The sequence below is a fragment of the Enhydra lutris genome, unplaced genomic scaffold, assembly GCF_002288905.1.
Source record: "Enhydra lutris kenyoni isolate GAN:26980312 unplaced genomic scaffold, ASM228890v2 scaffoldscaffold8, whole genome shotgun sequence".
NCBI lineage: Eukaryota > Metazoa > Chordata > Mammalia > Carnivora > Mustelidae > Enhydra > Enhydra lutris.
In genome coordinates, this window is record NW_019154092.1 from 20,310,180 (window position 1) to 20,322,481 (window position 12,302).

General features: G+C 40.4%; 1 protein-coding gene across 1 annotated transcript in view; it reads right to left on the bottom strand.

Annotated features, from left to right (window-relative positions):
• LOC111142571 (zinc finger protein 521) overlaps positions 1 to 12,302 on the bottom strand; it is a 291,162-nt gene that overhangs the window by 17,781 nt on the left and 261,079 nt on the right. Inside the window, exons 5-6 of the mRNA XM_022495847.1 lie at positions 11,945 to 12,076; positions 8,927 to 9,042 (exon numbers count right to left, since the gene is read on the bottom strand). Coding sequence (XP_022351555.1) covers positions 8,927 to 9,042; positions 11,945 to 12,076 — 248 coding nt within the window. The remainder of the gene's footprint in view (positions 1 to 8,926; positions 9,043 to 11,944; positions 12,077 to 12,302) is intronic.

Sequence of the window (12,302 nt, forward strand, 5' to 3'; positions counted from 1 at the left end):
TCCAAGCTGTAGATTCGCTGCAAATATAACAATAAAGGATACAAATGTGAATTCCTCTTAAAATACATGTGTGGCTCGGAAGCTGCCTTGCCTTAGCAAACTCGATCAAGAGCAGCCTATCAATCTTTCTCCAAATTCACAGCAACAGCTCATTGCACGCGGCGGTCCGACGGATTGCCACCTTGGTGGATCAGAAGGCGCTGGAACGAATTCTTTGCTCATTTCGGGGGATTTATAGTTGAAGTCCATGATTACCATCTCTCTTTCTCTAACTGTCACAACAGTTGGATATGAAGGTGGTGTTTTCCAATAGTCTGGTAAAAGTTGGTAAACACTGAGGGTCTATTCTTGGCATTTTGTCTCTGGTAATGTGAGGAAGCAGATCCATGTGTGGAGCAAACGTCTAAAATAGGAACATATGTGGGAACTGAACGTGCCTCTCTGGACTGCAGAATGTTCTAGAAAATCGGGATTTCCAGACCTCTCTAAAGGATCTGGGTACAAACGTGGGGAGACAGAGCTCTGTCTTTTCAGGACAATCAGGCCCACAGTTTCTCATTCCCTAAAGGAAACAGATCTTCTGGCGCTGTGGCAGCAGGCTGTCTTGGCGACATAGAAGGTGGTGGGGCCAGCTAGAGCGCAGCCAAGGCAGAATGTGGCAGAGGTGATGAACATTTCCAGGGGGTGGGGAGGGAGGGGGCTGTGGAACTGGCCACAGTGCTCTTCAGTACACCCTCGCTGGATGCTCCATAAAGTCGCACTGATGGCAGTTCGGAGATGGCCATCTGTCGTCAACTCTCGGCCAGACAAAAAAATAATGTAATGGCAGATCGCTAACAACAGGGCTGTTGGAGGAGGGAATGAGTCCTAGAACGAGGAGGTGGTGCTCCATCTTTTAATAGCGAAAACCAGCCATCGATAGGAACATCAAGAAATTAATGGATGGAGAATTTTTAAAAACTGAGCTGGGGTGTTGTAGAAACGACTCAGAGGTAAACAGAGTGGTTTTAGCTTATCACAGTCGCCTCTGCTGCCCGACTGCAGTCATATTAACCACTCGATTCTTGAAAATTTGACTAGCAGGACACATGGTGAAGCAGTGAGGGCCAAATTTAGTAAAAGGTGAGCCCACGTCGTGCCTCCAAGCATGCACACACAGATTAGACATTTATTGGTACAAAACGGGTAATTGAAAATGCATTTACTCATTTAGTCCAAATGAGTTCATTGTGACAATCATGCTTATCCATCTTTCTGGATGCTTGCTTACTTTCTCTACACAGTCTTAGAAAAAAGCAAAATAAAGCTACCTTATCTTTTTTTTTTTTTAAGATTTTTTTTATTTATTCATTTGACAGAGAGAGTGAGAGAGAGATCACAAGTAGGCAGAGAGGCAGGCAGAGAGAGGAGGAAGCAGGCTCACTGCTGAGCAGAGAGCCCGATGTGGAGCTCGATCCCAGGACCCTGAGATCATGACCTGAGCTGAAGGCAGAGGCTTAACCCACTGAGCCACCCAGGTGCCCCAAGCTACCTTATCTTTAGATGCATTGTAAATGCTATGAAATTTTAAACTCACTTCTTTGCTCAAGAAAAACCTTAGCTTTGTGCTACTGCATAGATGTTGGGAAGTGGGGAGAAGCAGGGAGAGAGAGAATGAAGGAAAAACAGTCAAAGTGAGGTGAGCTGTGTTCTATTTCTTTGTCCTATATGATTAACTCTCTGCCTTCAATGGTAAGGCCAATCAATCCTGATTGAATTATCCAATATTAACAGCTGAAAGTGATCAAAAGTAATGGTGAAAACATAGCACCAATCAATAAATCAATGCAAATGATTCAGTTCCTGGAGATTCGATCAAATAAAAGAGATAGATCAATTTAATCACTGAGCAAATTAAGTGGAAGTTGGTGGAACACCAATTTACTTCAAAAGCCCTGCAGGCCCACAAAGCAGAGAAATGAGGTGGTGGAGAAAGGGACCAGTTCCAGACCCACATGCTCACTTGACACAATTTATGCTCCTGAGATCCCTAAGGCTATGTGATGTGTTCCGGGGCTGTGATTTCAACCCCAAGAACAGAAGTTACAGAGGTCCAAAGGATCAGGGGAAATGGAGAGCCTGGGTACTGGGAAACATAAACCACCCAGGAAGAGGCAGGAAGGACATCCCCCACATTGAGCTCTAGAATGCAGTGAGGGCAGGCCCAGACAGGGTGATGGGCAAATCTCCCAATCTGGGGTTCCCAAAGGAAGACCACATGATAAGAGGGAAGCAGGACAGGGTTTTGAGTCTTAGAGTTGGAGTGGGGAATGGCAGTTGAACTGCCATTCAAACTACATTAGATATAAAGATAAAACAATTGAAAAATACACAAAAGTCGTGAGGAGTACCAGAGGTAAGAGTTTAAGGGCACGTCTTCTAGCTTTTTAAAGGCACACTTTTCCATTCCTTCAGGTTGCAAAAGAAGATCAGTCTGAGAAAATACGACAACAAAGGAAAACAAACCTTTCCCCAAAGCACACCCAGATCCCACCTTGTCTTTGATGGAGGGGCAAGATAAAACTTTTTGTTTTGGTCACACGTCCTTAATCTGGGGTGTGTGGAGAGAGGGGCAGGTTGTTTGGAAATACATTTCTGAAAGCAAATATAAATATTTTGTTTTATGGTTATATGCCAGAAAGAAAAAAGCCCAGGACTCTTTAATCCCTTCAAAAAGATGAATGTTGAAAAATAAGAATTTTAACGTGGATATCAATTAACATGAAACTATGTCAAGGTATGATTAATTGGGAAATTATTCCAGTAGAACTAGAGCAGAGAGCTAAGGAACATTCTGACGTGTCTGAGATAGAGATTTCATTTCTGAATAATGATGACTCTTGATTTTGTTTACTTAGGTCAGCATTAAGGAGCAGGGAGAGCATCGGGCAACCAGTGTTCACCCCATGCCTGTTTTGTTCTACACTCTGCACTGAGTGCTCAGGATGACTTACTTGCTGTGCTCTCTCACCAGGATACTGGGAGTTAGGCAGGAGGCCATGTTGTTTCCCACATGCCCATTTTACAGATGGTAACACTGAAGCCCACAGTTGAGAGCTTGTAAGTGGTAATGACCAGAATCAAACTCTGGTGATTCCCCTCTGCAACTGATGCTCTTTCCCTTGTACTAAGCTGCCTATAGAGAATTGAAAGCAAATTAAAACAAATGAAAAAACCCATAGAAATTATTTTCTCAAACTACTAGCCGTTGGAGACTTAATGCGTGGCTAATCACATCCGTCCTTCAGAACCGGCTCGAATGTGTCCCTCCTGATGTCTTTCTTGAGTCTCTCAGCTGGAGAATAAGCATCTTCTCTTGGAATACTTATAACGGTTTATTACATATTAGCTCATATAATGGTTAATCATACACGTATCTTATCTTTTCTAGTAGACTGTAAATATCTATTTTTAATTATTCTTGATATGTCATAGAGTGAGATCATGGTCAATTTAAAAGATAAAGTTATAGTTTTATAAGTATTTTAATTAATAAATATATTACCTTTGTTAATCATGGCACTGGGGCAACAGAAGTAAATAGCATAGCGCTTGTGATTTTGACTATTAACAAGGACTCCTCAACGTCTCATCACGTATTATTTAATAACTTGAGACACAAATTTGTATTAAGCTTATTAAAAGGCTGGTTGAGGGAAGGAGCTAAGTCAGCAGGTGACCCAGTGACTGGCTGGGCATCCACATTTCCACCCTATAGGGCCAATACTACGTGCACTCCTTCGTTTTTCTTTCAGAGGTACAACCATGAGACCTGAGCACCAGTTCAGCTGTGGTGAAAAAAAGATGCATCAACATCATGTGATTTGGTGGGAAAGTGATTTGAGAAGAAAAACAGCTGAAGAGACAATTGCCCATTTAAACAGAAGTGCTATCTGAAAGAAAATCATGGTGTATCCTTCCCAACGTCGGATGATTACTGCAATTTGAGTGTGGAAAACACGGCATTCATGAGCTAATGAAGGGAAGGGCTGCCTATCACAGTAATCTTTGATTCAAAAGGAATTCAAATACCGGAATCTCAGAACCTGAAGTTCACCTAGGCCTATCCCCTCGCTCCCCGCTGCTGGAATTCCCTCTCTGTTCATTAAATTCGTAACATGGTGCCTGATGAAACTTTCTATGGAGACCCATCAGAAGATGATGATTGGATCACTGCCTTCGAATTGTAGCTTTTCTAGAGGCAGCAATTAAACAGTAATTACTCTATTGAAAGAAAGTGGCCTATTCAGCAGCATTTTTACAAACACACCACTTGCTCACACCTGTATAAACCACTTTGGATACAAATATGCATTGTGGGATATTATTCTTGGACCACACCATCCCTCTCTCAAGGCAGCTTCCTTAAGTTCGGCAGAAAAAAGTTCTGAGGTCTATTAGGAAAACATGTGAAACATTCAACATATCCATTTGCTTTTAAAATAACAAAATGTTCACTTAGTTCAAATAATTCACTTTTATTCCAAGGGACATCTTCCCTACCAGCAGGCTAGGCAGACATATATTGGAATTCCTTGCACAAATGAGGGAAAACTCTACCAAAAGAAAAAGACTATGTCTTGCCAATAATTATACGTTATCTATCTCTAAACTGGGATTTAGAACTTTTGGTCAGAAAGGTTTAGGGGTCATGTGAAGAACATGAATAGTTTGTTCATGTGAAGAAAGAATTGTTTCCTCGGGGTGCCTCGGTGGCTCAGTAGGTTAAAGCCTCTGCCTTCGGCTTAGGTCATGATCCCAGGGTCTTGGGATCAAGCCCCACATCGGGCTCTCTGCTTGGCAGGGAGCCTGCTTCCCCTCCTCTCTCTGCCTACTTGTGATCTCTGTCTGTCAAATAAATAAATAAATAAAATCATTAAAAAAAAAAAAAAAGAACATAACTTCCACACCAGCAAAAAGTGTGTCCTAGATTGAGTGTTCCATAGAAATAGAGGTTTTAATGTTTAATTCTAAAAGGAACTGTGGTCTGTGATGCCCAAAAGATGTTGTCTGAGTCCTTGGTCTCCTGAAGATGAACAGTGTATAATGAGGAATTATCTGAGTTCGGACTGGCATTGTAGGCAATATCAATGAAAATAACACACACACTCGTGTGTGTGTGTGTGTGTGTGTGTGTGTGTTGGGTATATAATTTTATACCCAACAAAGCACTTCTAGTCACACACACACACACACAAAATGCTTTCTCGTTTTTAACTGGCCATAAGCAGTGAAAGAAATGTAAATTACTTATTATGGCAATGAAATCATTTATGCACCATTAAAAGATACACCATCATTATGTGGTAAGTTGATTTTGAAATGCTCATCCTAGACTTACAGTAGTGTTCTCACTCTGACAGAAGAGTCAAATAAACTATATGCTTTCAGGAGCACCTGGGTGGCTTAGTCAGTTAAGTGTCTGACTTCAGCTCAGGTCATGATATTGGTGTCCTGGGACAGAGCAGGCAGGATGTCAAGCTCCCTGTTCAGTGGGGAGACTACTTCTCCCTCTCCCTCCACCTCCCACCTCCGCACCTCCACTCATGCTCTCTTTCTCTCAAATAAATAAAATCTTTTTTTTAAAGGCTATATGCTTTCAACCTCCAATAGGATTTCAGTTCTTGGACATTTAGTTTTATAATCTCTTATGAAAAGTCCTCCTTTCTGAACTTCAGTGGCATAAAAAAGTAAATGAGTATGAGTTCAAGTGGTATGTATGATGTGTATCAATTTTAAAATTTGCATTTATTTCCCACACCAGAGCGTGAACCAAAGTGGGCTGATACAATGGTTTCATTTTTCATTTTTCTACTCTTATGATTTTGGTTACCAATCTAATTTTCTACCGTTACCTTAATTTCAGTCAATTTCCCCCCTCATTCTAGAAATTAACAAAACTATTACGGTTTTTGTACACTTATCATACTCACTTTTTATGCAAGTAATAAAAGAAAACAATCCTTAAAAATTACATTAATTCCATCCTCTGAGCACAGGTGTAAAGGTAATTTGGGTAATGAAAGCAAATGTACGGGACTGTGAACCCCTGAGGGTAAAGCATAAAAATCTAAACATTCTCAAAACTAGAAAGAATAAAGTTAACTCTGGTCCATTTTTGTTAATGTACTGTAACCAAAAGCCACTGCTACTATTGGGGATTTTAGAAAATAGATATTCCAATGACTGTGGATGTTAGCTTTCTAAAAATTATCATATACTAACTATAAAAACTAATCTTATCTAAGGGATAATGCATGTATTGAGCCTGAGTATTCATATCAAGACCAAAAATGTGGGGCACCTGGGTGGCTTAGTTGGTTGAGTGTCCAACTCTTGATTTTGGCTCAGGTCATGATATCAGGGTCATGAGATCGAGCCCCACATGCGGCTCTGCACTCAGCAGGGAGTCTGCTTGAGATTCTCTCTCCCTCTACCCCTCCACCCCCCCCAAAAGACCAAATATGTATGACTCTGAGTTATGGGATTAGAAAAAGAGTGCTCACCGCTTTGGATTATGGACTAAATCTTATTGTCGCCCAGATCACAATTTGAATGAATGAGTCAAGAATGATTTGAGACGTGTTGGAACTTCTAAGATCTTAAAGAGTCAGAAAGAGTTGTGTTTTGTATTGTAGGTTATAAACCACCAGTCCTCCAAGTGTGACTGGGGGACCCCTGGGGTCTCCTAGATCCTCTCAGGGGGTCTGCTATGTCAAGATTATTTTCACAATAGCATTAAGACATTATTTGTCCTTTACACTCTCATTATCTCATGAGGGCACAGTGGCGTCTCCTAGGGGCTAGCTGACAAGTGATGACCTCATCTTTCTGGCGGCTGTAGAATCGCACGTGTGTATATTCTTGTGTTTAAAACATCTTTCAATTTCGATTTCTAATATGGAAATATCGATAGATAATAACCCACACACATCAAAGCCCTTTGGGTCATCAATCATTTTAAGTGTAAAGGCGTCCTGAGATCAAAGAGTTTGAAAACAACAGGTCTATACTAATTATAGAAAAGAATGAAAACTGTACATTCCACAAAACCCTAAAATACACTAGAAAAGAAACCTGGAGTCCTGAAGGATGTGTTTAATTGCTTAGTTTTTTCTGTACTACCCTGGGCTATGGGTTACTACGGCCTTATTTTGTTGGGTTCTTTTAATGAAAGACATTGAAGTCTTGCCACAGGTTAGCTGTATTAGGAATCTACTAATACAGTACAAAAGTACAATTTTGTTGCAAATTTTCTTCAGGAACATTAGATAGAAGTCAGTCTCTATAGATTCTCAACACCTTTTATTTTAACCTATTATTAATTCTCCACAGTTTACGTGCCAATTCAGTATCACTAGGTGTATTGGCCATATCCTTTACAGAGTCATAAAAACCCAAATGACTTATCTTTTGATACCTATTGCAATAAGAATATTTTCAAACAGCAATTTAGGTTAAATTAAGAAGGTATACTTTTCAACAATAGTCTAACTTGGCCAATCTTCTATATTCAATTCCCAAACAGATGTGACAGAGTAGAGATCTATTTAGAAGTGATAAAAAGTAAGATAGCAACTTTAATTTCGGTCCACTGACGCCACTGTCACAATGAAATGGGCTCACCCATTCTTTCAAATATTTTTTATTCCACTTCCTTAATTTGCTATTGGTTTACTTGTAGAATAACAGACCATAAACTGTAAATTCCTTATTTTGACGCATAATTCACATAAATCTGGTTTCCCCAGAGCTCTAGGAGGTACAAAGCTGTCCCAGGGTCCACTGTGTCAGATGAGGATCTAAGGAGTGGGTGGGGCTCGGAGTTCCTGCTTCACCCAGATCTGGTTGAAGGCATTCAATGCAAGAAATAACTTCCCCCTTCCCCCTTTTAAGGCTAAATGACCTTATTGTTAATGATCGTGCTCATAATAATAAAACAACTTTGTGTTTGAATCCATTCTCCTCTAACGGCTCCAACAAAATTTAACAAAAACCTGTTACTCCTATAATTTCATTAGAAAAATGAGGATAAGTCTTATGCCCATTTTTCAGATGAAGTAACAGAAAACAAAACAAGAGTTATTTTCTTCCACAATAAGTAACATTTTTCAGGGTAGCATCCAGGTCTCTTACTCATATTTTAACCACTAGTCTATTGCCAAGAGTAATAAAACCAACCGAACATTCGTATTGTATTTTTTGGTTTGTACCTTAGATTCAGACATCTTCAGTTCATTTATGCCTAACAGCAACCCCATAAGCATTACACTTGTCTGTCAGTTCTTCGTATCTGAGGTTCAGAGACATTATGGACCCGTGCACAGTCACATATCTAGCAAGTGGACACTCAAGGCTAAACCTAATGTCTTTGGGTGCCAACATTTTAAATAGGAGGCTGTTACTGGGTAATAATTATTCTAGTCTATTAAGCGGAAGAAACCTACTAGCAAGAGTACAGCTTCTTTCTTCTCTTCCCTTCTCCCTTCCAATTCTGAGCCCCTCAGGACAACAATAACTTGGACATCCATCCAGCTTGGAGTCCAGTGGGAACAGAACATGAATAAAACAGGATCAGGGAGAACGGGCCATGACAGCGAGGTGAATGATCCCACAGTCCAATAAACCTGACCCCTAAGCCTATCACACTGGGTCAGAAGGTCCAATTATAGGTCTGTTCCAGTTCTTTTTATGATTGACAGCAGCCAGAGGCAAAATTACTTTGGTGTCTGTTAATCCAGCCTCTAATTTTCCCTTTGCCCCAATACACACAGAGCATCATGGTGGCCCAGGGTGAGTGATACTGCGAATCCAGATTTAAAATGCCCTTGTCTCCTATAAGAAGAGCAACTGAGTTCAATCCCCGTTCTCCTCATGGGGACATTACCTGCAGCTCTGTTTGGAAGAAAAACTTCTGTGGACATTGTGTGCAGTCATAGATCTTGTCTTCTTGTCCATGGGCAGAGAAAATATGCTGCTGCAACTTGTTTGCTTGAACAAACACTGAAATGATAAAAGGATGGTGAACTTTGGGTTATTTTCTCTCTGCAATGCCCTCAGTCGATGACTCCCCATGAAGAGCCCCCACCCCCTACTGAGCAGCCTCAACGGCACACCTTCTGGGTGTGACTACTGGCAGGCACCGGGGAGGGCTGCTCACGCTTGCTCATGGTTGGGTCACTGGCTTTTGCGAAGGGGCCCTCTACCAGGCACCCAATTCAACCCAAACAGCTCCCGAGTAAAGGTTTATCGAGGCCCCGCTCCCTATAAATCTTTTCAAAATCAAGCTGAAAATTGTCAAATGCACAGCCCCGTCTGAACAGAAATGACTCTTATTGCTCAGCAACCCACAGGTTAAGAAATCATAGATGCCAAAACCCTGTTTATTGTATTTGCCTAAAGTTACAGCTAGTGAACAGTTCTCTATTTAAATGTGTTAATGCTAAAAATTATATCCCACAGCTACTCTGGGGCACTGTCTATAAATGTGAAACAGAACGGCAGGTAAATTCTCTTTGGATACTTTAAGATCAACTCAGCCTACACACTGAATGCAAGGGTTTCAATAATATAAACATGTTCAATTTTAATGACTACAAAACAAGGCCCTAAGACTGTGTAACAGTTTACCTAGGAGACATACTATTAATAATTAAATTGTATATGCCAGAGGCAGTGTTTGGGTTGGCAGAACTGACTTCTGATGGATGCCTGGTGCACCCTGACCTAAAAAAGTTTGCGTCTACAATATTAATCTGTATAGGCAGGGAAAGGATTTATTAAAGATGTTGGCATTTGACTTTGACTCCACTCTAATCATTAAAATTATTCTAATTGCCAGCCAACCTAAAATATTAGAATATTGTTCTTGTGAGTCATACATTTTAATCACATTTCTCATTACCTTAAAAAACGACTCAGATTTCTTCTCTCCCACCTAACATGCTTTATAGTGGAAGGTGTTTTTTTTTTTTTTTTAATTGTTATTTCTAAAATTACTTCAAGATATACTAAAACAATTCAGGTCTGTCAGCACAGAAAATGCAGACTGCTCATGTTTAATGCATTTTTGTCTCTTACCTACATCAACAAAAAGAAATGGGGTTTTTATACAGATTTGCAACGGCTCTCCATATAACTTAGCACATTTTATGAGGCTTCTGGCTACAACATCAAATAACTATTTTATTGGGGGTCTTAATCATAAGGAGATCTATGACCCAGTCTTCCTGATGAAGACTTATTCTGAGCTTTTATACAGAACTCAGACTCCTGACTCATGGTATCTTGAGATAAATACTATGTCATGGTAAAAATATAACAATATATATATTTTTCTTAACTACGGTGAATAAACTGCTGGTTACCAGAGGGGAGGTTGGGGGTGGGGGATGGGCACAATAAGGGATGGGGATTAAGGAGCCCTGGGTGATGCAAGGCAGTGCTGAATCACTATATTGTACACCTGAAACTAATAAAACACTGCATATTAGCTACCTGGAATGAAATTAAAAATTTAAAAATTCAAACAAAAGCATTAAAAAAAAGCAAGCCTCCCTTCCCCCATAAACCCAGTACGTATTTTAAAATACAAGTTGTGGGGTGTCTAGGTGGCTCAGTCATTAAGCCTCTGCCTTCGGCTCAGGTCATGACCCCAGAGTCCTGGGATCAAGCCCCACATCAGGCTCCCTGATCAGCGGGAAGCCTGCTTCTCCCTCTCCCCCTGCCTGTGTTCCCTCTCTCTCGTTGTGTCTCTCTCTGTCAAATAGATAAATAAAAAAATCTAAAAAAAAAAAACAAAACAAGTTGAAAGAATTAAAATAACCAGTTCCTTGAGGAGTGGCTGATGAAATGACTGAACAAGAAAGAGCCTCACAGGCAAATGCTGAAGCCACACTCAAGTACTACTTGTGGTAACTGGGCAATGAACGTGGCCCCTCTCTTAATTTTGTTACAGGATGGAAATCTATAGGCTGAATGCAGTGAAGGTTAAGAATCAATGCCTGAAAGCTTGCTCTGCAGACAAAGAAGCCAGTTTTGAGAGAAGGATATATTTTTGTTTTGTTTTGCTTTTTTTTTTGGTTGTTTGTTTTTTGTTTTTTGGGTTTTTTTTTTGACAAATAAGGAGGAGACATATCCTTGAGGGGCTTGACCATCAAGTTCAAGACACATGCAAAATGATCACAGAGGATTTTCCAAAATAACTTTTGTCACTGTTGGAGGGAGTACCAGAAATGTGTGTGATCATATTTCAACCCCTGTGGGGTTCAAATTATAGTTTCTGATTTACATTTTTTTTTTTTTGCCGCTGCTAAAATTTTTTTTTTAACGCTAGTGCTATAGCATCCAAAAAAAGTTTCTTCTCAAAAGCATAAATTTGTATCAACTTCTACTTTAAAAATCCAATTTGATAGGAAATAAACGCCTCATCTAATCTGTTTTCTAGTTTCAAGAATTTGGGAGGGTTTTCGTAATATCTTTTGTATTTCCTATGGGGACTGTTACAAAATTCTCCACGTTTAAAAAACAGACATGGGCTGGGCAGCATGGCTGCTGTTCTAGTCAGACGCCTTGCAACTCAGAAACTGCTCTGAGCAGGCATTCTCTGTCTGGGTGACCTTTTAAAACCAAGAGGAGAAAAGTGAGCAGAACATGGATGTCGTTTTCCAAATGGAAAGTGCAAAGTTCTGCAGAAGCTCAAAATGCCATTTGTTCATTCTGACAGTTAACCTCCCTGCCCATTTGAGCCTTTAAGTAGGTGGCCATCAATAATGCTAATCAGCAGAAATCAAACATCTTCTCCCCAAATTGAACTGAAGTCCTGTCCGCAAAAGGCCGTAGCAGTGGGGATACGCTTTGGTAGGAAAGACATGACCCGGCCATGGAGCTCTCTAGAGTTTCCTACCTGTGAAGCAGACAGGGCACTTGAAGGTACCTCCCATCCCTTCGAAGCTATGCTCTATCAGATGGCACTGGAGTTTGGCAGGGGAGTCGAAGGTCTGGCTGCAGAGTTTGCATTCATGGTTCAGTCCTTCATCTGTTAGGGAGAATACATGAGCAGAAAAGTTGAAGCTCACTGCCTCTTTAATAGACATGAATTCACTAAAATGGCACGCATCGAACTATTTCCGTCACTAAGTAGAAATACATAGTAGCGTATAAGGTTGTTGGTTATCCGTTCACCTTACCTATGCATTTATAGCAACTTAAGACATTTCTGGAATTTAACCTCCAAAGATAATCAGAAGGCCAGGTTTGATTTA